The 25,567-nt window shown below is 44.1% G+C and overlaps 1 protein-coding gene across 24 annotated transcripts in view; it reads right to left on the bottom strand.

Moving 5' to 3' along the window:
- The window catches only part of KIF1A (kinesin family member 1A), a 189,699-nt gene that overhangs the window by 81,964 nt on the left and 82,168 nt on the right, over positions 1–25,567 (bottom strand). For 12 of the 24 annotated variants that reach the window (XM_038749685.1, XM_038749687.1, XM_038749691.1 and 9 more), the window contains 10 exons: positions 23,294–23,373; positions 21,754–21,860; positions 18,979–19,062; positions 17,356–17,536; positions 17,010–17,082; positions 16,515–16,608; positions 15,301–15,449; positions 13,633–13,811; positions 10,060–10,197; positions 8,794–9,054 (listed from right to left, as the gene is read on the bottom strand). In XM_038749685.1, coding sequence (XP_038605613.1) covers positions 8,794–9,054; positions 10,060–10,197; positions 13,633–13,811; positions 15,301–15,449; positions 16,515–16,608; positions 17,010–17,082; positions 17,356–17,536; positions 18,979–19,062; positions 21,754–21,860; positions 23,294–23,373 — 1,346 coding nt within the window. The remainder of the gene's footprint in view (positions 1–8,793; positions 9,055–10,059; positions 10,198–13,632; positions 13,812–15,300; positions 15,450–16,514; positions 16,609–17,009; positions 17,083–17,355; positions 17,537–18,978; positions 19,063–21,753; positions 21,861–23,293; positions 23,374–25,567) is intronic. The other 12 variants (XM_038749699.1, XM_038749701.1, XM_038749702.1 and 9 more) reach the window with 2 other exon arrangements.

Here is a 25,567-nt window from a genome sequence, read left to right as displayed (position 1 = left end):
AGGGGGATGAATAATTGAGTTTTTAAATGGTGACAGAAGCCTTCCTGAGGCAGATTGCTTCTTCCTCTGTGGCCACTGTAAAAGTTCAGGGATTTTAGCAAGATGATCACTAGAAGTGCTGACATTATGAACCATCATCGTCAGTGTTTGAAATGAGAAAAAAGGAAAGTGGAATCAATCGTATTCTGGAGCAGTTTATCCATTAGTGCAGATTTAATGCCCGTTTGCCCAGATGCTCATAAAAGCCTGCAAATCTTACTGATACTGTTTGTAAAGTCAGAATGTACTGTTCTCTAGCAGGAAAACTTTGAAAATGGAAAGCAAGATTGGTTCTATATAAATATCATAGTGAGGATTCATGCCTTTTAATAAAGCACCTTGTGGATTACTGAGTTAATGCATTGCTCTGCTCTGATCTATAACTGCTTATGTGCATTTCCAAAGAGAAAGCACCAATTCCACAGTGAAAGTAACATGTGTTTCTGTCCAAACCTTGGGGAATTTTAGTTAACACTGAGCAATATTTACAGGCAAATAATGCAACTACACTACCGCCCTCACTCTGAGTTTTTGTTTGTTTTTAATGAGATTTGTGACGTCTGTTAAGCGCTTCCTATGTGGCAGGCGCTGTATTAAGTGCTGGGGTAGATACAAGTAAATCAGGTTGGACATAGTCCCTCTCCCAATCAATCAATCAATCGTATTTATTGAGCGCTTACTGTGTGCAGAGCACTGTACTAAGCACTTGGGAAGTACAAGTTGTAAGTTGTACAAGTCTCCCACCTGGGGCTCATGGTCTTTTTTCCCATTTTACAGATGAGGTATCTGAGGCTCAGAGAGGTTAAGTTGCTCAGTGGAAAGAGCCCGGGCTTTGGAGTCAGAAGTCATGGGTTCAAATCCCAGCTCCGCCAATTGTCAGCTCTGTGACTTTGGGCATGTCACTTCACTTCTCCGGGCCTCAGTTACCTCATCTGTAAAATGGGGATGAAGACTGTGAGCATCCCCCCGGGACAACCTGACCACCTTGTAACCTCCCCAGCGCTTAGAACAGTGCTTTGAACATAGTAAGCGCTTAATAAATGCCATTATTATTATTATTAAGTGACTTGCCCAAGGTCACAGAGCAGATACGTGGCAGAGGTGGGATTAGAATCCAGGTCCTTTTTTCTCCTAGGCCCAGGCTCTATCCAATAGGCCATGCTGCTTAGATTTGGCTAATGAGTATTAACTACCCTGGTATTTTCAAAAGAGGGTGAGCACACATTCTGTGGTCAAATTCGGCTATCGCAATGCTAGAATGATTTTTTTTTTTTAAAAAAAAGCAGGGGAGAGCCCTGGCAGCAATGAAGGCTGAGGTAAACCATTTTCCCGATGTGTGAGTGGAGATGTGTATGGGGAGCCCAGGGCCTGTGTAAATGGGGAATCTGTGAGGTTCAATCTTCACTTGTCAGCCGTGTGACTTGGAGCAAGTCACTTAACTTCTCTGTTGCCTCAGTTACCTCATCTGTAAAATGGGAATTAAGACCGTGAGCCCCATATGGGACAGCCTGATTACCTTGTATCCCCCCCAATGCTTAGAACAGTGCTTGGCACATACTAAGCGCTTAACAAATACCATCATTATTATTATTATGAAGCTCTGCAAAAGGTTGAAAACTGGGCTACAAAACTGATTTGGGAATCAGGGGCTGCAAATTTCTCCCCTTCTGTCACTGCTTGATTGCTTCTTTCATTCAATAATAATAATAATAATAATAATAATAACAATGATAGCATTTGTTAAGGGCTTACCATGTGCAGAACACTGTTCTAAGCGCAGGAGACGATACAAGGTAAGTAAGCTGTCCCACATGGGGCTCACAGTCTTAATCCCCATTTTACAGATGAGGTAACTGAGGCTCAGAGAAGTTAAGCACTTAGTACAGTGCTCTGCACACAGTAAGTGCTCAATAAATATGATTGATTGATTAAGTGACTTGCCTAAGGTCACACAGCAGACGTGGCAGAGTTGGGATTTGAACCCTTGACTTCTGACTCCAAAGCCCGTGCTCTTTCCACTGAGCCACACTGCTTCAATCGCATGTACTGAGAACTTACTGTGTGCAGAGACTGTACTAAGTGCTTGGGAGAGTACAATATAACAATAAACAGATAGATTCTCTGCCCACAACGAGCTACTTGATGCTCACTGCTGTCTCCTGGGCTTTAGCTGTCCACACTTCCAAGGTGGGATTAAAATTCCAGACATCACCCCACAGACTTAACAAGAGTGAATGAGATGGGGTTTATAAGATGCTCTGCATCTGGTGGAAGGAAGACACCAAAAAAAATCTATTATTTGAATAAATCCTTATTGTCTCCCTTTCTCTTGGTACTGACATATCATTATCATCAATGGTACTTACTGAGCGCTTACTGTGTGCACTGTAAAAAGTGCTTGGGAGAGTACAATGGAGTTGGCTATTTCATAAGTCACCTTCCTTAAAAAAGGATAGCTGTGGGAAGGTTCTTAGCAGAGGGTCTCCAAATGAATCAGAGGGAAAAAAGACATATTGAGGAATGAAATGTTAACGGAAAGAGATGTGGGGTGAACTAAAGACTCGACAAAATGTTTTTTTGTGGAATTTTCTACATGATTCCACTTTGTGTTGTTTTCAAGGAGAACTGTGGCAATCCCGACAGTCCGTCCCACTCACAAACATGGATAGAAGTATCTGGAAACTTCTAGAACCAGGAAACTGTTCACTCCTTGGGACACCTCTCAGAGGGAAAGCTATTTTATGTAAGGTGTCAATTGCTCACTTGCAGCGGTGAAAGGAAAAAACGAATATTTTCTAACTGCAGTGTCACTGGCAACGGCGAGTGGAAACTGTGTAGGAGGGGAAGGTGGGAAAGGGTTGAATCACCTCCACAGATTCCTTAGAAAGGCCAGGACTTGCGCCCTGTTAGCAGAGGGCTGGGCATGGTGGTTTACCAGACACTGAAGATGATACATAATAATAATAATAATAATAATGTTGGTATTTGTTAAGCACTTACTATGTGCCAAGCACTGTTCTCTGCGCTGGGGGAGGTACAAGGTAATCAAGATGTCCCACATAGGACTCACAGTCTTAATCCCCATTTTACAGATGAGGGAACTGAGGCACAGAGAAGTTAAGTGGCTTGCCCAAGGTCACATAGCTGACAAGTGGTGGAGCTGGGCTCAGTGGAAAGAGCCCGGGCTTTGGAGTCAGAGGTCATGGATTCAAATCCCAGCTCTGCCGATTGTCAGCTGTGTGACTTTGGGCAAGTCACTTTACTTCTCTGAGCCTCAGTTCCCTCATCTGTAAAATGGGAATTAAGAATGTGAGCCTCCCATGGGACAACCTGATCACCTTGTAACCTCCCCAGCACTTAGAACAGTGCTTTGCACATAGTAAGTGCTTAATAAATGCCATTATTATTATTATTATTATTATTATTATTAGAACCCATGACCTCTTACTCCCAAGCCCGAGCTCTTTCTACTAAGCCACGCTGTCACACATGCTAAAGCCTGGGCACGGAATTTAGGGCCTCTTGGGTGGAATAAATGGGGAATTTAGGGCTGCGATCGCCAGAGACCAAGGGCTGAGGCAGGGAGCCACTGGAATTTTCATACCAGAATAGCTTTCTCAGGACTTTTTTTTTTTTTTTTTACCAGAGCTGAGTTCGTCCAGATCAGGTTTACATCCACCTGTGCTCACTTGATGATAGCAACTGGGACAGCGAGGAAAGAAGTGGGTAAAGAGGTGGGAACTAGAAAAATTAAAATTCAACCTGTCGCCGGGAAAAGAGGGAAAGGGTACGGAAAGGTTCTGTAGCAGCTTCTCAGAGGGCTGGAAAGCTTAGATTAAGATGATTAGGTCTAAAATTCTATCATAAAATTATTGTTGCTGTTGAAACAGTGGTTCCTAATAAATTAAATACCGATCATCCATATATGACCAGGGGAAGTGTCGTCCACGTGAGGAGAGCTGGCTAATTTAGAGAAACTCACTATCACTAAAAGGAACTGGGCACTTGGCATTTCCTTCCACTTTCCAATTACTTAGCCTGGGAGCCCCATTTTGGACAGGGACTGTGTCCAACCTGATTAACTTGTATCCACCCCAGAGCTTAGGAGTGTGCTTGCCACATAGTAAATGCTGCACTCCAAATGCTTCCCATGTCTTTTGGGGAACTAAATGTTAAAGACATGGGATGGTGGCAACAAACTTCAAGGGCCCTAGATGAGAGCCCCGAGAGCTCACCATCACAGCTGTGACGGACCCCAGTGTTAAATCTGAGATTCAACTCTCAAAGTGACACAGAAACAGTACAAGAAAAATGTAAGATTCATATGATAACATTATTATGAACAGATATCTTCCCCACAATATTTTTATAGTATTTGTTAAGCACTTACTATGTGCCAAATACAGTTCTAAGCACCGAGGTAGGTGCAAGATAATTAGGTCAGATGCAATCCCTGTCCCACATGGGGCTCACAGTCTTAGGAGCAGGGAAACTGGGTCTCCCCATTTTACAGTTAAGGAAACTGAGTCACAGAGAATTTAAGTGACTAGCCCAAGGTCACACAGCAAGCAGTTGACAGAGCCTGGATTGGAACCCAAGTCCTTCTGATTCCCAGGCCTGTGCTTTCTCCACTAGATCACACTGCCTCTCAACTTACCAACATTTGGTCCAATAAGCTCCACTCCATTTTGACCAAGGCCTTCCCCATGGTTTCCTTTAGCCTCAGAGAGGAATATGAAGAATACTGGTTAGTAACTGCGAAATTCAATTTTTTTTCTGGGACTAAAAGGACCTCAGAAAAGAACTCTGACTATTGTCACCATTTTCTTTATGGCACTTGTTAAGCACTTACTATGTGCCAAGCACTGTTCTAAGCTCCGGGATACTTTGGGAAAGACACAGGTTAATATGGTTGAACACAATCCCTGTGCAACATGGGACTCACAGTCTAAGTAGGAGGGAGAAGAATTGAATCCCCATTTTAAAGATGAGATAATTGAGTCATAGAGAAGTAAAGTGACTTGCCCAATGTCATGCAGCCGATAAGTGGCTGTCAGTATTAGAACCCAGGACCATGCTGTTTCCACTAGGCCATGCTGCTTCATTTGGAGAGAGGCCAAATTAAATATACTATTATCAGATAGTACCATCTTTTGAACCTGTCGGAGAGATGTTTTTGAGAACTGATGGTCAACACTTCAATCTGCTCTTCATTTTGATGCAGCTGGAATGGATGGTATTTCCAAGTACTTTAGGACTTACAAGGAAGTTTTCTGAGCAGGAACAAAACCACTCCCCCGCCCCACAAACTTAGCTCACGTTGGCTTCAAGTTGGCAAAGTTGGGATTGGAGGCCAATATTTTTAATATTCTACCCAACTTCAGATTCTTTATGGTTTCATCGGGGTTCTGATTTGGGGGGGGAAAACTAGAAACTACACCTCTGCCTTTCAAGAGTATACGACAAAACAAGTACTCCCCTATCCAGGGGGAACAGAGAGTACCATTTAGTTTACCCTGTATATCCAGGTGATGATTTAACAAGATGTCACCCACCCAAGGATTTGAAAAAAAAAATCAGAGCATGTTGATTCCCTCCCCATCCTTCTCAAGGTTTCTTCTCCAAAGTGTATCAGTGCAGAAATCCTGACAAATCAGGGCAGACCAGAAACCTTCTTTCCTGGAATAAAGCTTCTATTGTCTGAATTGTAAAGGCCACATTGGGTAATATATGCACATTGTCACACATCTGCTTTATGAGGACACTGAGTCACGAAACCCTACTACCTTTCTCTGCCCTGAGCCCAATAATTTTCAGAACATTTTAATAGAAAGATGTCATTGCTCATGATACTGATTTTCTCTGAGCAATTCTGAGAAGTCAGCAAAACTCCCATTCACTCTTGTGAGTTTTCAGGAGCTGGGGAGATGGGGGTGGTATATTTCATTGATTTCTTCAGACTGGAAATCACTACGACCCTGCTTCCACTCCTCTGCTATGTGCTGGGCTAAGAATCAATAAACCGTGGTTTCTCTCAGGCCAACATGTTAAATGGCATGTCTTCCTGAAAGGGGAAAGCATAGGGGAGAGTAGGGGTAGAAATCTCTTTAGAAAAGCCACTATTCTCATCAAGGTTTTCATTTTCAGTCATCTCAAACAATTTGGGCTAACAAGTTGGGGTAAGCATTAGACCCTATGGGACAGTGGTAAAGTTGAATCTGAGGGCATTAGGATCTCCTTGGAATAGGGTACCACAGTCATTTTCTCTATTATGTTCTCCCAATCTCTCATTAAGGTGCTCCGTACAGAGTAAGTGCTCAAAATATACCGATGATCAATCTCACCTTCCTAGAAGTGGTGTTAACTGCCATGGTGGACAGCTCCTTCCCTAAACCAGAGCCAGCCAGAAATATATGGGAACCCTGGCTGTGCCACTGGGGTTTTATTCGACGAGAAGAGGTGAGCGTATCTTGAAGCAGACTGAAACCCAGAAACTTTTAGAGGGGGAGAGAAGAGCAGATGAAGGACAGGTGGAGAGGACTTGGGGAGGGAGGGGGGGTATAGGGACCACTAAGGGAGAAGGAAAGAGGGCAGAGACACTAACCACAAGATTGGTGAGGTGCAAAGATGGCATGCTCAGACCAAAGAAAAGCCTTTCACAAGGAAGACAGAAGTGAAATAACCCCCAATTTTGCTAAAGCTTTGTAGAGAGAGCCAGCAGCTAAAAATAAATAAAGAAATCAAAAGATAAAAGAAAAAAAATCAAAAGACAAGGATCCGATCATAAACCAATCAAAGCACACTTCACAGGAAATGTGATCTTGCACAGCTGCTGCATGGAAAAAGCCAATTCTGTGTAAAACTTTAAAAGAATAGGAAGATTCAAAATGAAAGACCTCCAGAGACCATCCCACATTCTGGGGTGGCTCTTCATTGGTTGAGTTTGTTTTGTTTGTTTTGTAAAATCTCAGATCCCCAAGAAGGAAAAAAAAAAAGGAAGAACCCAGCTCTTTCGTTCTGAGACTGCATTAACCCATATTCTGATTCCTCATCTTCTCCTCTTACCCTCCTGCTCATCACTTTCTTCCCCACTCTGACACCCTCTCCTCAAATTCCATTTCTTAGAGAAATAATCCAAGTAGTAAGGTTCTTACACTCAGAAAAAAAATCAAGGGAAATGGTGGAAATCTCACCTGAGCAGATGTCCTAAGCGACTCCATTAGAATGGTCTCAGTCACATAAAGCCTCACTCTAGAGATCATCCCCTAACTCAAAGTTCCTGCTTTTCATCATTTCTGGGCTAACAGAGGGAGGAAGGGGGAGTGAAGGAAGTCAAAAATATCCTTCTACTTTTCCCTACCAAATAAGGCTGGAAAAGTCTGAAATATTTCTTGCCAATTTTAGGAATTTTCTTTGGGTGGAGGGGTGATCATTCTCATCAACTCTACCACGGTCGTATAAATCTTCCAGAACTTAACAAGGTATATTACTGTTCTTCTCTGATGCTTATTGAACATCATCGTGTTACAGTAGCAATTACTTTCTGACAAAACGACTGACTTTTTAAAAATCCCTCAAACATATTTCTAGGCCGGACACCATCAAAATTTATCAGTCCAGCTTCCCAAATAAAGCTTACTGAACTGAGGGAGAATCACCAGGACCAGGAAAACAAAGCTACACAAGCCAGACCGAGGGAGGAAATATCTCAACTTAAAACTACGTTATAAAATCGCTTGCTCCCCTGGCTCTTTTTCAAGGCCATTGTTTTCCTAACTCCCCGAAAGTTCTCATCTAGATTGATTGGAACACAGCATAATTAGCTACAGAAGGAAAATGCCCCTCATGGGCTCTCTTCTCCCTTCTTCTCTCCCTGAAGTTGCTGGTCAGCTCCGAAAACAATGTTCCAGTTCTAAACTGACAAAGTGAAGCCCTTCACACTGGTAGCGAAACCTCAACTTTTCTCTCTCATTTAAGAAAACACAATCAATAATTCCAGGCGATGGGAGATGAACCCGAGACACACTCAAAAAGGAATACAGAAGTTGACCATTGGATGAGTAACATCCCTCATCTCCTGTACAGTTTAATCATTGCTGCTCCCTTTTCCTAAGAGATAGAAAACAAGAAATTACTTTTTTTTCCTCAGAGGACAGATCAAATACAACGCTGGCCTAATCCCTTTCCTCTCCAGACTTTGTTCTTGAACTAGGATTTAAGAAGGCCCATATTAAGACCTTTGGATAACAGCTTTCTCACATAATCACCCATTTTCCTCTAGTCCCTATAGAAGCCATGAAGTTAGCCTTACCCACTAGCAGTAGGATCTAAACCTCAATCGATGAGCCCAAGAGACTGGCCGAGAAGCAGCATGGCTCCATGGAAAGAGCCCGGGCTTGGGAGTCAAAGGCCATGGGTTCTAATCCCGACTGTGTGACTTTGGGCAAGTCGCTTCACTTCTCTGGGCCTCTGTTCCCTCATCTGTAAAATGGGGATTAAGACTGCGAGCCCCACCTTGCCTTCCCCCTCCAGCGCCTAGAACAGTGCTTGGCACATAGGAAGCGCTTAACGAATACCACAATTATTATTATTATTTGTGTCTTCCCTGTTCTTTGAGAGAGTGCGTTAGGGCCAACGGCACACCCCAGAATGTCTGTGGAATGGATGCCCTCATGTCAATAGCGCTCAGGCAGCAGTTCTCTCATGCGAAAGAGCTAGTTCCTTCCCAGCATGCTCTCCTGAAACCTCACCAACCTTCCTACTAAACTGAACAGGGGGGAGCGGTCGTAAAATGGATCCCGGCCATCACACAGCGAGTACTCCGGAAAGATGTCTTCTTCCAGGTCCTCCTCCTCCTCCTCCTCCTCCTCCTCCTTCCCCACATGCTGCTCGTCAGCAGGCTCGGTGATGTCGGAGTCGGGGTTCGAGAAGGTGGGGGAGGGGGTGAGATCAGCCATGCGCTCGCTCATGCATGTGTTGAAAAGAGGAGAGCTGTTGCACCCAGAGATATCTGAACTGAGGTTAGTACAACAAGATAGAAGAGAGGTTAACACCAGCTAATCCAAACAGAGAAGGAGAGAGAAAGAAAAAAGAGACTCTTTCCTTTTTTAAAGAAAAAAAAAAAAAAAACACCACCACACGTGCCCACCCCAAAACCAAGAGATGCTGCTGCTAAGAATGGGAAAAATAAAAATCAACCCCGTGCCCCATGTCTTACAGAGAAGCTACAGGTGCTGTCAGCTGGAAGGAACAAAAACAGTGTTGGAAACCTGAGGGGATTCCCAGGGATGGCCTCGCCGGGGGTCCAACAAAGCTGCAGTCTCCGTCTTCAGAACTGCTGCCTCGTAATGTTAACAACTCCACAAGACCCTTTACCCAGCTTAATGCTTGCGGGGGTGGTCAGGGATGGAGAAGGGGATTTCCAAGACCTTTGAGTTGACAGCATCCTGCCTTTCCAGCCGGGACACAGAAGGCATGGGCAGACACATGAGTTGGACAGGACATAGATGGATGTTGGCAGCCCCGGGCACGCATACACAAAAACACACACCCCAGGACATAGACCTAGATGCAGGCATAGCTTCACGATGAGAGAGCTCATCAGCGAGTCTCCTGAACCCAGCTCCCACCAGCGAATGCACAGATACAGAGTGGTTGTGGGTGGAGCGACCACAAAATATCTTCAGTGAGGATACGGGGGGCGGGGAGAAAGTAGGGGTGAAGCTAATGGTAGGGGCAGGTGGAGGGATGGGGAGGTGAAAGCGGGGGTGGAAGTGTGGTGCTCTGCTCGTTGTCCGTTGCGACTCTCCTCTCGGCCTCCAGCGGGCCTGAAATCCCTCCCTCTGCTTCGGCCCTCAAGTCCCACCGAGGGAACGAGGATTTTGACGCCTCACACAAAGCTGTGATCATCAAGCTGTGAGGCAGCTCCTTCTGGACTCAGGAGTTGTTTTTCTTCCTCTCTCTCACACCCTCTCGCTTTCTCTCTCTCTTTCTCTGTGAGGAAAAGAGGGAGGCTCTCACCTGCCAACCAGCCGGAACCAAGGGAAGCGGTCATAGAAAGGGTCCCCGCCGGTGACAACATTGTCACAGTCTTCGATGACGCTGGAGGGCACTTCGGCAGCCCTGTCGTACATCTCTCGCATTAGGTCCAGCCTCTGCCTGTGGTGGGAGAATAATAATAACAATGGCATCTATTATGCAATACTATGTGCGAAGCACTGCTCTAAGTGCTGGGGTGGGGGGTAAAAGGTGAGCAGGTTGTCCCACGTGGGGCTCACAGTCTTAATCCCCGTTTGACAAATAAGGGAACTGAGGCTCAGAGAAGTGAAGTAGCTTGCCCAAGGTCACACAGCAGACATGCGGCGGAGCCAGGATTAGAACCCATGACCTCTGACTCCCAAGCCTGGGCTCTTTCAACTGAGCCATGCTGCTTCGCACAATCTGGTCTCTAACGTTCCTGAGGTCGAGGTGCTTCCCTCCAAGCTGGGGAGTGGGAACATGCTGGGAGAATAAATGATTTGTGCTAATTTATTTTGTCCAGGCCTACACTTCAAGTGGGCCCTCTCTTCTTCTATTTCCACCGGTCGGCCCTTCAGATCCTCAGCCTTGGATTCTGCCCGCGGGAATGACTGAGATTCAGGAAGTCTTCCTATGCACCGTGCTCCACATTTTCATAGCATACTTAAAAAGGATATAAGCAAGCCGCTGTCCTATCGCACAGCACATATCTGTAATTTATTGTAATGTACTTTTTTCCTTTTTGGACCGTAAGCTCCTTGTAGGCAGGGAACATGTTTACTATCCCCTTTTCATTGTACTCACCTAAGCGAGTACACAGTAAGCGCACAATAAATACCCTTGATTGATATTTTAAGTAGTGACTGAATTCCTCAATTTTATGAGGTAGATACCACTGCACTCAACCACTGAAATGAAGTTATAGGGAATGGAAAAAGTTCTCAGGCACTTCTGGCAGAGGCAGTGTGAGTTCAGAGCCCTTCAATTCCAAATCCAGTTCTGCGTTTTCCACTCTTGGCCACTCTATTTTTTATGGCATTTGTTGAGGGCTTACTCTGGGCCAGGCTCTGCTCTAAGCTACAAGCTAATCAGGTCAGACACCATCCATGTCCCATATGGGGCTCACAGTCTTAATCTCCATTTTACAGATGAGGTAACTGAGGCCTACAGAAGTGAAGTGACTTACCCAAGGTCACACAGCAGCCGAGTGGCAGAGCAGGGATTCGAGCCCAGGTCCTTCTGACTCCCAAATCCATGCTCTATCACTAGACCACGCTGCTTCTATTCTAGTACTTTCTAAGAAGAGGCTGCTTATTGCATTTCATTTGTCATTTAAAATCGTATCAAGCTCCCAGAAACCAAAGGGCAATTCATTAGCCCATGTTGTTGTTTAACATTAAGATTCAATTTTCTGAGTTCTGACCTCTGCCTTCTGAAAGGCAGGCGCTCCAGTTGGGGTTTGATTAAACATGAACGCTCATAAACTTCCATAATACTCCCTGCTCCCTCTGACAAACCCACAAATACAAATAAAGGTAGCAGGATGTCAGGCCCGGGAGGTAACATTTACAAATACTTCATATATCTTTAGAGTCATTTTAGACCAGGAAATGACAGGGTCATTACTGACTTTATGACATGATGCAGATGGTGAGATATAGCATATTCGCTGTGATCGGAGCTACTAAATGAAATTTCCTAGAGATTGCAGGTCTATGACTCCATTATATAGCTAAACAACATTGACATAACCCATATGGTTTTCCACCACTCCACCGTCCCTGTAGTAAACTTAGATGGGTTACATAATAATAATGACGGTATTTGTTAAGCACTTACTATGTGCCAAGCACCGTTCTAAGAGCTGGGGTGGACACAAGATAATCAGGTTGTCCCACATGGGGCTCACAGTTCTTGTAAATCCCCATTTTACAGATGAGGTAACTGAGGCACAGAGAAGTTAAGTGATTTGCCCAAGGTCACACAGAAGACAAGTGGTGGAGCTGGGATTAGGACTCACGTCCTCTGACTCCCAAACCCGTGCTCTTTCCACTAGGTCATGCAATCGGTTACCTACCCTGGGAAGGATCTGGCTTAGCTAAACCAAAAGAGTCACCTTTCCAAAACAGGAAAACTCCAACAGATGCATCTTGGGGACATTCAGTCTATTGTCCAAAATGGCCCATCAGCCTTTTTTCCCTTCTCTATCCACCCCTTCTCTCAGCCAAAGCCCTGCTTGCTGGCAATTTCTTGTTGTTTCTTTTTCGTGGTATTTGGAAAGCACTTATTATGTGCCAGGCACTGTACTAAGCGCTGGGGTAGATCACAAAATAATCAGGTTGGACAGAGTGAGGCGGGAGCAAAGAGTTGACAGAGATCAAGGGGCAGTAAGTATTAGAGGAGCAGAGTGTGAGCTGGCTATAGTGGGAGAGGAGTGGGAATAGGTAGAAGAGACCTAAAGTGGCTTAAAGCCAATGATGATAAGTTTAAGTTTGATGTGAAGATGGGATGGGCAACAATTACAGGGTTCTGAGGAGTGGGAAGATGTGCACAGAATACCTACTATTACATGTCTGTTTATCGCTATACTGTACTCGCCCCAAAACGTAGTACAGTGCCTTGCACATAGTAAGTGCTCAATAAAGATGACTGAATAAATGAATGAAAACCACTACTATTATTTCTTACTCAAGATGAAATCTCTTGCCTTGTCTCTAAATCTACCCCCTCCACCTGGGATTCTGTGCTATCCCTCCATATCTTTTTAAACACTCTCCCCCTTCCTCTTCCCTCCTGGACTGCCATCTTCAATGTTTACTTTCTAATGGCTTATGTACATATTTTTAAATAGTGTATTATAAATGATTTATTCATATTAATATCTGTCTTCCCTCTAGACTGTAAGCTCATTAAGGGCAGGGGGCTGAATGACCGGGCAGACCTCCAAAACCTCAAAGATGCAAGGGTTTGTAATGGCCTACCCAAGCACTTACAGGAAGCATTGTTTCTGGGATCAGGTTACTCTCCCATCACCGCTTTCACTTGATCCTGGAGTTTGAAAGCATCTGACCCTCAAGAGACCCTCAAGAGATCCTCATGAGAAACAGCGTGGCTCATTGGAAAGAGCCCGGGCTTTGGAGTCCGAGGTCATGGGTTCAAATCCCGGCTCCGCCAATTGTCAGCTGTGTGACTTTGGGCAAGTCACTTCACTTCTCTGGGCCTCAGTTACCTCATCTGGAAAATGGGGATGAAGACTGTGAGCCCCCCGTGGGACAACCTGATCACCTTATAATCTCCCCAGCGCTTAGAACAGTGCTTTGCACATAGTAAGCACTTAATAAATGCTATCATTAAAGAGAAGCTCTTCTCCCTCACTGCCCAAGATTTTCAGGCACTAAGTCCTTTCTCTTGAAGGTGGAGTTTGGGTGAGATGAGGATACTCAGTGCTCCTGAATCCCTCTCATTGCAAAATAGATCATTTAGGGAGAAACCAGCCGAGTGGAAAATCTTACACATCCAGTGGGTACAGTCATCCAGTGTCATCACCGTTCTGCAAAATGGTTCCCTTTACTTTACCTGAGTTTCTCCAGGGTCCAGTAATGGGTCGCTCCATTTTTTTGGTCTTGGACCTCTACAGCCACAATGGTTCGTGGGAAGGGGCGTTTCTCTCTGTCTTTGGCAGCTTCGGGAGGGAGCAGGTCCGGAGGCAGAGGGGAGTATAGGGTGTCAGTGAGGAGTACGAACTGGAACTGAACCTGATAAAAATGAGGAAAACATCAGTTACGGCCAGTGGCAAAGGACACTATCTTGGAGGGTTCAACTTACTTCTAGGGCCCAGGAGTTTTGGAAGATGCTTTAGAAAGAAGACTCAACTGTCTTCCTAATCCAATCTACACAGCTCGTGGAATATTTTAACCTAACATTCAACCAGAGGAAATTTCTCTTTCCTCAGTGATTTGCCAGGACCTCTTCTGAGAGAGGACTTCCATCACAGGACTTCATACAATTTAAAAGAAGCATTCCACAAGCCTAGGACACAGAACTCAACTCTTCCCACTTCTTGAATGGCTTCAGATGTTATCTTCCTCCTGCTGGAGGAACTACAAACCTGCCTCTAAACAGAGGTGGCGGGAGATTTAGTGCCACTACTGCATCTCTAAATTGAAAGGACAGTAAGGGCTCTCCTATTAGCCCAAATTGTACTGTGCAACTGAAAGATTTCTGAGAAAAACTAAATTGAAAATGCCAGAGTCCTAAGAGATCACACTCACTTATGTGATAATATATTTTATTATAATTTATATAATATATATGTGTTTCATTATATATACTCTGATGACTTGACACCTGCCCACATGTTTTGTTTTGTTGTCTGTCTCCCCCTTCTAGACTGTGAGCCCGTTGTTGGGTAGGGACCATCTCTATATGTTGCCAACTTGTACTTCCCAGGTGCTCAGTACAGTGCTCTGCACACAGTAAGCGCTCAATAAATACGACTGACTGAATGAATGAATGGTTAGGGACTGTATATGTTGCCAATTTGTACTTACCAGGTGCTTAGTACAGTGCTCTGCACACAGTAAGCACTCAATAAATATGACTGACTGACAATGAATGAATGGGTAGGGACTGTCTCTATATGTTGCCAACTTGTACTTTCCAGGCGCTTAGTACAGTGCTCTGCGCACAGTAAGCGCTCAGTAAATACAATTGAATGAATGAATAATTATGTACTTACAAGGTGTCAAACACTGGGCTGTTCTGGATTAGATACGAGATAATCAGATCAAATACAATCCCTGTCCCGCATGGGGCTCACACTCTAAGAGGAAGAGAGAGCAGGCATTTGATTCCATTACACAGATGAAGAAACTGAAGCCCAGAGAAGTTAAGTGACTTGTCCAAGGTCACCTAACAAGTAAGCGATAGAGCCAGGATTAGAGCCGGGTCTCCTGGCTGTCAATTCCAAGCTCTTTCCACCAGGCCACTCGTGGAATATTTTAACCTAACATTCAACCAGAGGAAACTTCTCCTTCCTCGGTGATTTGCCAGGACCTCTTCTGAGAGAGGACTTCCATCACAGGACTTCATACAATTTAAAAGAAGCATTCCACAAGCCTAGGACACAGAGCCCAACTCTTCCCACTCCTTGGGAAGGAGTGTCAAGGCCACTCGTGTCTTCTATCCAGCGTAGTCAGTTCAATCAGTCTTAAAAATCAACCATGACAAGAGCAGACGACTCACCTTTTTCTTCAGTTCAACACTAATGGCGTTGGCCTCCTTGAGGAAAATGGCATTGCCCCAAAGTAGATCTCGCAGTGAGGTGAACTGGTACCACTTCCACTTCCTGAAGGCCCACAGCGCCAGCTCAAACTCCCTTTCCGTCCACTGGACTGTCAAGACAACGACTTCATATGATCACAAAAGGGAAGACCCAAACCGTCATTCTCTAAACCTGGATTCTCCAGAAAGATGGAGAATTTGTTCTGGTCAAATTGGGACTCTCCAGAAAAGGCAAGGAATTCTTTGTTCATGTGATCTATCTGCTTTCGCAACAGCTGATTTTGCCAACTTTAAACGTTAGAACTTGTTCTGGTGGACGGGGAGCGGGGGCAGGGACTAGTGAGTAGGAGTGGAGCGACGGCAGAAATAGAGGATTGTGTGAATAGTTCATTCAAATTAATAAGAACAGAACTCTGATGCTAAATATTTGCAGGCTTGACTAATAATTCTTTTCAACACCGTTGTGGGTATTTTTTCATACTATTAGTTATCTTCAAAACAGGATTGTCACCTTGTTAGGGACCCACGGTTCACGATCTCCTTTCTGACCCAGTAAAGAAAAGAACTCCTCATCCAACTTCTGTGGGCAAGACATGCAATAGCCACTAGTTGATTTTTACTGTGTGGTTATCAAGAATTGATAAAGATTAAGGAACACTATGAAGGGAGTATGATGAGAAAACGAAAAAAAGAAATCAATCCTGAGAATGAGATTAATGTCTTAGATGATGATGGATAGGAGGAAAAAAGAAGAGTTCATGAGTGAGCCACATTAAATCTAAGTTAGATGCCAGTATCCAGATCAGAGGCAGACAAGTCTCTTGGTAAATCCCTTGACAGCGGATTATGGCTTTCATTTGTTCTATTCAGAATCAATTGTATTGAGAATGGATAATAAATTCTCAAAGTTGCCTTCCTTCTTTTTTACTCTGGCAAACTTCCACGCCAATTTCTCAGGGCGTGCTTATGAAACCTCCATTTTTTTTCCTCAAAGAAAACTCTGTGATTATATGTGCCAATAATTACTGAATGCATCTGGACCTCCTTTTCCCCCTTTAGGATTTAGCAGCTCAATCCCAACGTTCTTCAACAGGCCCAGGAGTCCAAATTCACTGAGTGTCTGGTCCTCCCACTAACAGTTTTCCCATTCTGCTTCTCATGAGAATTTCCATTACCTTCATCTTCCGGTTCTTCTTCTTCTTCATTGACCTCTGGGTAATACCTGGAATCCATCTGTTTTTGCAAAGCCTCCAGTTTACTCTCATAATCCTTATGGGAGAGGAAAACACATTTTTACCCCACTTTGGCAACCCAGTTCCAACACCGAGACCATTTAAATGCCAATAACCGTGTAACCTCCCCAGCTCTTAGAACAGTGTTTTGCACATAGTAAGCACTTAATAAATGCCATCATCATTATCATTATTATTAATAAGATATCAGTATCTTTCATTTTCATGATTTAAAAATTATTTTCTATCTTGCAGCTGTACAGGGCCCCAAACTCAGAATTGTTCCTGGCAATGAACTATTTCTTTGAACTATTCAAAAACTGTTCCTAGTGTCAACTGTACAGGGCTTAGTGTCTAAATTTGTATGTTTTTGATTTAAGGGGTGCTAGAGAGCTCCAAGCAGAAGACCACGAGTGTTCAGATCTATGCGTTTCATACCAGTCTTTGCTGCTCCAGAAGGTAGTTGGCCTCTTCTCTCTCCTTGCGGTATTGGTCCTCAAGTTCCTGAAGTCTAAAGGAAAGAGAATACACAGAGTGAAAATAGTAGGAAGAGGCAAAAAGAGTTCAGCAATCAATAGTATTCACTGAGCACTTTCTGTAGGCTGAGCACCCCACTAAGCACTTGGGGAAAAGGCCAATGGAGCACAAAGGTATAATCGCTGCCCTCAAGAAATTGCCAATCAGAGGGTATTGTTAATTATATTTGATTGTTAAAATTATTCTCCTTTGTTCTCAGTTCCCACTGACACATGCTCCTACTCTCAGCCCTCTCTTGGCCCCTCACCTCTGTTCCATCTCCTGCTTCATGTCAATGCCTTGTTTCTCTAGCAGCTCTCGCTGTGCGAAAGCCCAGTCCACGGGCTCAGCCGGGGTCTCCGCACATGGGGTGCGCTCCCGTTCCTGGCGCGCCTGTTCAGGGTGATTGAATCGAAACACGTGGCTCTTCCCCATGATGATGCGATTTCCTGTTGGTACACAAACCAAATTGGCCCAGAGAAACGGCAGGGTATCGAAGATGGGGGCTGAAAGCAGGACTGGCCATAGGGTGGAGCGTGGTGGGGGTAAGATCAGTAACCGCTCTGTTTTCTAGGATATTCTCTGTTAATCTTCCCTAAGTCTTCCTTTCCTCTTCTCCCACTCCCTTCTGCATCGCTCTGACTTGTTCCCTTTATTCATCCCCGCTCCCAGCCCCACAGCACTTACGTACGTATCTGTAATTTATTTATTTACATTAGTGTCTGTCTCCTCCTCTAGACTGTAAGCTCATTGTGGGCTGGAAATGCATCTGTTTACTGTTATAGTGCACTCTCTCAAGCGCTTAGTACAGTGCTCTGCACACAGTAAGCGCTCAATAAATATGATTGGCTTACTGACTAATCTGCTGCCTGTTTTGCTATTGTTACTATTTTTATTGCAAGGCATACTTTGTCACCTTAGGGAGACATGGACTGTGCCCTGCAAGTCCCAGCTCTGCTGCTTGATTGCTGTTTCACTTTGGGCAAGTCACTTCACTTCAGACTGTGAGCCCACTGTTGGGTAGGGACCGTCTCTATATGTTGCCAACTTGGACTTCCCAAGCGCTTAATACAGTGCTCTGCACACAGTAAGCGCTCAATAAATATGATTGAATGAATGAATGAATGACAGTCTCCTCAACTGTAAAATGCGGATTCAATATCTTTTCTCTTTCCTACTTAGACTGTGAGTCCCACGCAGAACAGGGACTGTGTGCAACCTGACTAACTTGCATTTACTCCAGAGCTTAGAGCATGACTGGATGCATAGTAAGCACTTATCAAATACCATATAAAAAAATCAAAAGTCCCAGTCCCACGACGAAAGAATTAATAGTTCCGAGAAAGGAAAGCACTGTCCTGGGAATCAAAGAATTTAGATTCTATCCCCAGCTCCATTCCTGATTTACCATATATCCTAGCAAAAGCCACCTGGTTTTTCTATATCTCGGGCTCATCATTTAGGAAATGGAGTCAGTATGGCTTGCCACTTGTTTCATTCGCAATGAGTGTGGACTCCTGAATAAGATAATCTGAAAATAGTTTCTATATCTCGGGCTCATCATTTAGGAAACAGTATGGCTTTCCACTTGTTTCACTCGCAATGAGTGTGGACTCCTGAAAAAGATAATCTGAAAATAGTTTCTATATCTCGGGCTCATCGTTTAGGAAATGGAGTCAGTATGGCTTGCCAGTTGTTTCACTCGCAATGAGTGTGGACTCCTGAATAAGATAATCTGAAAATGGTTTTTTATCCTAGAGAAAAACATCTGTGGAAAGACACAGCACTGTGTTCATTTCAGAAAAATGTTTGCAAGCGGTCATCTGGGGTTTGACCCTTCCTCCCTCCCAGATGGGTACTCTGAGAGTTCCTTTCTCAGATTCAAACATACCAGATCTCAGAATACTGGGCTCTGTCACTTTTTTTCCATTGACATAGGTGTCCGCCCCATCACATGGCTCCAGTGTCACTACTGCTGTGGGAAAAGACAAGAAAGGAAAGGGAGAAAGGCAGAGTGTTGGAAAATAGATAACATGACTAGGTGGATTCCTGGCCACTCACCTTATCTGCTGATGACCTAAAGAACATGCTACATGCAAAGAGGTCATGTGAGCTGGGTTGAAAACGGCAGCTCAAGAATCCTAGTTCCTACAGAATGATGGTCTGCTCTTTGTCTCTGTTGGCAGTCACTTAATTTCCGAGTACCTCAATTCCCCCATTCGACAAAGGGGAAAAAATATTTTAAAAGGTCATGAGGGAAATCATTAATTAGAATAACCAAATGAACCTAGGCCTTTTACCAAAGACTGCCCTGCAAGTACTAAATATATAAGACTGAGTCAGAGAATTTCTACTATGATAAGAAAATTCAGGTTTTCAAAATTCAACCCACAGATGTCAGCCTCTAGGACAAGAACCGAATTAAAGGACAGTTAAAGAAATATGAATCCCAAACAAGAATCTGTATTAGAAAATTATGGGGTCCACGGAAATATGATGGACCTTCTCTCTCCACTTCGGGAATTCTAAACATATTTCCAAGTCAATCCTCATTAGTAGAGTGCTTTGCACAAGGTAAGTGCTCAATAAATATGACTGAATTGAAACTCTAGTACTCGGTGTTTATCACTAGTACCATCACTAGTTCATTCATTCAGTCTTATTTATTGAGCACTTACTGTGTGCCAAGCACCATACTAAGCGCTTGTAAAGAACAATTCAGCAACAAAAAGCAACAATCCCTGGCCACAATGGGCTCACAGTCTAGAAGGTTGTTTCTACGGCACTGCTCTAGGAGCACAAGACATTCAATCAGGGTGGGGATTATATTATCTGCCCTGTCATGACAGGGCAGCAAATCAGTAAGCAATCTGAGAGGGTTGTGCCTTTGGGATGGGAAATGTGTCATTCTCTGGCTCATTGTTGAGCCATACGTGTCTCCCCTGAGTGGATTCCACATGGCGCTCAATTCCGGACAGTAACTCCAAGAGCGATCATTTGTGCAATTCAAGTCCCTTAAGCAGAAAAGAATGAATAAAGGAAAAACCCATCCATTTCATTGGATTCAAGTGACAAAATAGGCATTGATTTCCAAATTGATTGGACAAAGCCCAAGGTGAGGACGCAAGATATACTGAGAATATTAAGAGTGTGAGCCCTATAGGGGACAGGGACTGTGTCAAACCTGATTAACTTGTGTCTACCACAGTGCTAAGAATAGTACTTGGCACATAGTAAGCACTTAACAAGTACCATTATTATTAGTAGTACTAATGATAATATAGTACTTGAGAACAGTTTTTACAGAAAGGTGGAATGGGAATAGAGAAGCAGCGGGGCTCAGTGGAAAGAGCCCGGGCTTTGGAGTCAGAGGTCATGGGTTCAAATCCCAGCTCTGCCAGTTGTCAGCTGTGTGACTTTGGGCAAGTCACTTAACTTCTCTGGGTCTCAGTGACCTCATCTGTAAAATGGGGATAAAGACTGTGAGCCCCCCGTGGGCCAAGCTGATCACCTTGTAACCTCCCCAGTGCTTAGAACAGTGCTTTGCACATAGTAAGTGCTTAATAAATGCCATCATTATTATTGTGGGTTAGAAACTACCACTCCAGAAGAAATCAAAATGCAAGATACCTCAAGACTGAACCATCGTGTGTTTTAGAAGGTGGCACATCTCTTTTCCAGTTTATGTTCTCTAATCACAAATCTGATTTTCAGAGTGAAGTAGCGTCATTTCACAGCATGGCAGAGTGGCATGCCTGCCCTTTTAAGGGTCACCCCTGTTCTAAAAGGGGAGAAACTGCTAGTGGGGTTCATTCCAGCAAGGGCCTAGGCTAGGAGGAGAGTTCAAAAAACCTTGGTTGCTACTTAAGGGCCAGAAGGGGTAGAAAATTAAAGATGGGAGGGCGTGGGAATCACTTGTGTGGGAGAGTCCTTAGGCTGAAAAGGATGCTAGATTCTGAATAAAGTACAGTTTACTTTCTTTAATGGACTTTTTCTCCTGGTAACTACTGAGGAGCCCAAAGATTTTCTCACTCAGCCTTTGTGGTTTTTGTTCTGGGTTTTTTCCCTATTATCTAGTTATCAGGCTGCCATCTTCACTGCCACCTTCTCCTGAAGTGAAGAGAAAAGAAGCAGCATGGTCCGGTGGATAAAGAGTGTGCCTGCGAGTTGGAAGGACCTGGGTTCTTATCTTGGCTCCACCACCTGTCTACTGCAAAAACTTGACAAGTCACTGTATTTCTCTGTGCCTCAGTTTCCTCATCTCTAAAATGGGGTGTAAGACTGTGAGCCCCACGGGAGACATGGACTGTGTCCAGCCTGATTATCTTGTATCTACCCCAGCGCTTAGTGTAGTGTCTGGCACATAGTAAACGCCTAACAAATACCTTTTATAAAATAAGTGGACTGCCACCCCTCATGCCAGGAGTTGCTTTTGAGATCATAATGGTTTCACTGCTTTGAGGGAAGTGAGGCTGAACTGTGACATTTAGAAGCAGAATTTTCACCCGTTCCCATGGATAGGCTGATGTTCTTTAAGGACTCAGTCTTGCCAATTATCCCAAGAATTCCTCTGACACCTCGAAGACCACAGAAGCACACAGAAACATTTGAAAATGGGAAGTCTGAGGCAGGTGTGAGTCCCAAAAAGTTAATTGAATGGGAGTACCTTCGGTGCCTGCTCTGGTGTCACTTCGGAAAATGCAGTGCTCCTCTTTGATGAAGTGTCCGCTCAGAACAATATCTTGCCTCCTCTCTCCGTCTTCTCGGCCAACCCTAGATCCAGAAACATACGCTCTTGATGTTGTTGACCCATTGAGCTTACAGAGTGACTAAGAAACACCACTGTCAGGCCAGTCTGGGCACTGAGGGGAAAGATGACCTAGCAGTCCGATCTCTAGGTAGAGCTCTTGGGTTTTATTTAGCTTTTGGGAAGCAGCATGGCTCAGTGGAAAGAGCCCGGGCTTTCGAGCCAGAGGTCATGGGTTCAAATTCCGGCTCTGCCAATTGTCAGCTGTGTGACTTTGGGCAAGTCACTTCACTTCTCTGGGCCTCAGTTCCCTCATCTGTAAAATGTGGATTCAGACTGTGAGCCCCACGTGGGACAACCTGATCACCTTGTATCCCCCCAGCACTTAGAACAGTGCTTTGCACATAGTAAGTGCTTAATAAATGCCATCATTATTATTACTTGGGAAGCTGTATGGTCTAGGGGGAAAGACCACAGACCCAGGAGGCAGAGGACCGGGGTTTCGATCCCAGCTCTGCTATTTGCCTGCTGTATGACCTTGGGCAAGTCACTTTACTTCTCTTTGTCTCATTTTCCTTATCTGTAAAATGGGGATTCAACACCTGCTCTCCCTCCTACTTTGCAAGTCACATGTGGAATAGGGACTGTGTCTGACCTGATTAACTTGTCTCTACACCATCTGTGTTTGGCACGTAGTAAATTCTAAAAAACCCCATATAATTATTGTTATTCTTTGGAATTGCGCCATAGGCAGGCTCTGTGACTTTGGGTAACTTTCTCCATGGTCCATGTTGACTCAACTATTCTAGTTATAGTCATCTGCTACACAAGAGATGTTAGGAGAACTCAGTAATGCTTGTGAAATATTTGGAGAAGCTGGAAAGAGGGTGGTATAAGCATCTGAAATTGGGAGCCAAAATGTAGAAATGGGAAACTGGAGGATCGAGAGCTTCCGAGAGATAGTTCATGGCTGAGCGTGCTGAACAGTTTTAGGCGTTCTAGTTCTAACCACAAAGTAACAGGATGAGACTGTGTTTCTATTTTTACTGTCGTACTCTCCCAAGCACTCAAGTACAGAGCTCTGCACACTATAAGCATTCAGTAAATATGATTGACTGACAAATTGACTCTGAGTGGAGTCATGGATGCCAGAGGGGGAGCACGGCTCAGGAAAATGCTGAGGGAGGTGGCAGAGTGGCAAGGATAGGTTCCTGTTCCAAGGAATCTTTCCCATGATCCCCACAAACCTGAAGTCTTGTTTCCCCTCTTTCCTGCTCTAGGAAACCTTCCCCACCCCTAATCATAGGCCTCTGAGCCTCAGTGGGAAAGACTGACCAGGAATCTCCTACTGGAGATTGAGGTCCTGCTCTCCTCAATAGTAGGAGTAGTAGAAAAACACAAAACCTTAGCAATTATAGCTGCCACACTTAAAGAAAGATTGCTGGAATATGTGTCTCACCTGGTTATCCCGTCTTTGATGTAGTACAATAGGCACTCAGACATCAGTGGGTCCTCGTTCAGGTTGACAAGATGAGGTGTCTGGAAAAAAAAAGATAGAAAGATTAAAATGTTCTCCTTAGAATGAAAGCATTAAGTTAGTGAAGTCCCAAATGCATTTTTAAAAGTCGTCCTCTTTACCTAAAGCAGCCAGTCCGCTGTTGACATAGCTAGATTCTACCTTCAGAAAAGGGAGTGGAGAAAGAGAGCAGGAGGTGAAATGGCCTCTCTGAGGCGTCTAATCAATCAATCAATCAATCATATTTATTGGGCGCTTACTGTGTGCAGAGCACTGTACTAAGTCCTTGGGAAGTACAAGTTGGCAACATATAGAGACAGTCCCTACCCAACAGTGGGCTCACAGTCTAAAAGGGGCAGGGGAAGTCTTAGAAGTCTAAGACTTCTAAACCAGCCAAGAAAGACAGGCAAAGAGTGAATTTTGAAAGTAGTCAGTTCCACTGAGCGAGGACTAATTCAATCAATTACAATGAAGAACTGTTTGAGGGCATGCCATAGAATCTAAGAAGCAAGGAAAACCATGATCCAAGATTTACATACCTAGCATTCCTCAGAAAACTCTCTTTCTGATGCACAACTATGCAAGATGGAGCACAGTTTCCGGAACTCTAACTGGTAGTGTTACTGTCACTTTTCACAGTTTTAGAACCTCTACTACCAAACCCACTGATACCTTGATTCTCCAAGCATTAGAGAAGCACAGTGAGGTAAAAGGCAAAATCTTGGAATGAGACCTTTTTCCCTTAATGCAATCCTAGCTGTGATTAATTTCTTACAGAAAAAAACTCCAACATCAGACAGGAGCCCCCCGGATCAGTCTTTGAGCTAGGTTGTTTCAGATCTGAATGACATGCAAAGAAGTAACTATCACCAAGGGTGGAAACAGTCACCACTGGGCAGATAAATGGAAGGTCCATCCTTGAAAAAGTAGTAATCCCAGTAGGCTAGCAAACAGTGGTCCTTCAGCTGGGGCTTTTGATGGCTGACCCCAAGGAAACCCTGAAAAAAGACCTTAAAAGGCAAGTACGAGATATTGGTTAGGAGAAGGGAATCATCCAACTTAACTCAGTTCCCCGAGCTGCTTCCCAAATCAGGGAAGCAGCGTGGCCTAGTGGAAAGAGCACAGGCCTGGGAATCAGAGGGCCTGGGTTCTAATCCTGCCTCCTCTACTTGACCTTGGGCAAGTCACTGAACCTCTCTGTTCCTCAGTTTCCTCATCTGTAAGATGGGGATTTAATCCTACTCAGAATGGGAGCCCCACGTGGGACAGAAATTTATCTCATATCTACCCTAGCACTTAGAAAACTGCTTTACACATAGTAAGTGCTTAATGAGAACAATAATCACAATAATAATAGAAACAATAATAACTCCTGTCTTTTCTACAGAAATACAGTTCAAAGGTCTATTGAGAAAGCATCTTTCTGCTATTAGTGTCTTATGTTTCCTTAGATTCCTCCTTCTGCCTGGTATTCCTGTCACTTTTCCATTCATTCTGGGTCATGGGTGGCAGTACTGGTGTCTTTGGAAGGATTTTTTTTTTAAAGTATTTGATTACGAGCTGGTTGTAAATAGTAAACTTCTGTAATAACATAGAGAAAAATATTCAGGTGGGAGATAGTGTTCTTTAATGTTTACCCTGCATGACTCAGTTTTCTCTACTCTATGCTCTGTGCCTCATACATACCAATTCTAAACCCAGGGTCCTTTCCCATTATGCTGTATGAAAGGAAGCAGCTTGCACTGTTCTAGCACCTGAATTAGGAAATATCTTAATAGGAAGCCTCATAGAGACTTTAGGGCATGTCATATTAGACCAATGCATTAGAGCCAATCTCTCCCCAGACCAAACCGCACTTTCCCAACAATCCAGGCCTTCCATTTATCCTGATGGCAGAGGTGGCTTCCAGCACGGAAGAGAGAAATCAGAGGCGGAACTCAATCACTTCTCAGTGGTGGCCATTTGGGATGGTTAATTCGTGGCACGTGAGAAATTTAGAAAATGATACATCAATCTACTTTTTTATTGTTAAAAAAACCTGAAAAATGCTTGTAGCCCGAGTGCATGAGGGACTTAAAAGTCCTACTGCGCTTCCTAAGCAGTGCAAGATTTTCTGATGCAGAACCACTTTGAAAGAAATTGCAACTGAGATCCCCAAGAGATCCTTTGACCATATGCCCAGGCACTCAGGGTCTGCTGAACGTCCTTCTCCTCTGT

The sequence above is a fragment of the Tachyglossus aculeatus genome, chromosome 7, assembly GCF_015852505.1.
Source record: "Tachyglossus aculeatus isolate mTacAcu1 chromosome 7, mTacAcu1.pri, whole genome shotgun sequence".
Lineage (NCBI taxonomy): Eukaryota > Metazoa > Chordata > Mammalia > Monotremata > Tachyglossidae > Tachyglossus > Tachyglossus aculeatus.
This window is presented reverse-complemented; position numbering and strand designations above follow the sequence as displayed.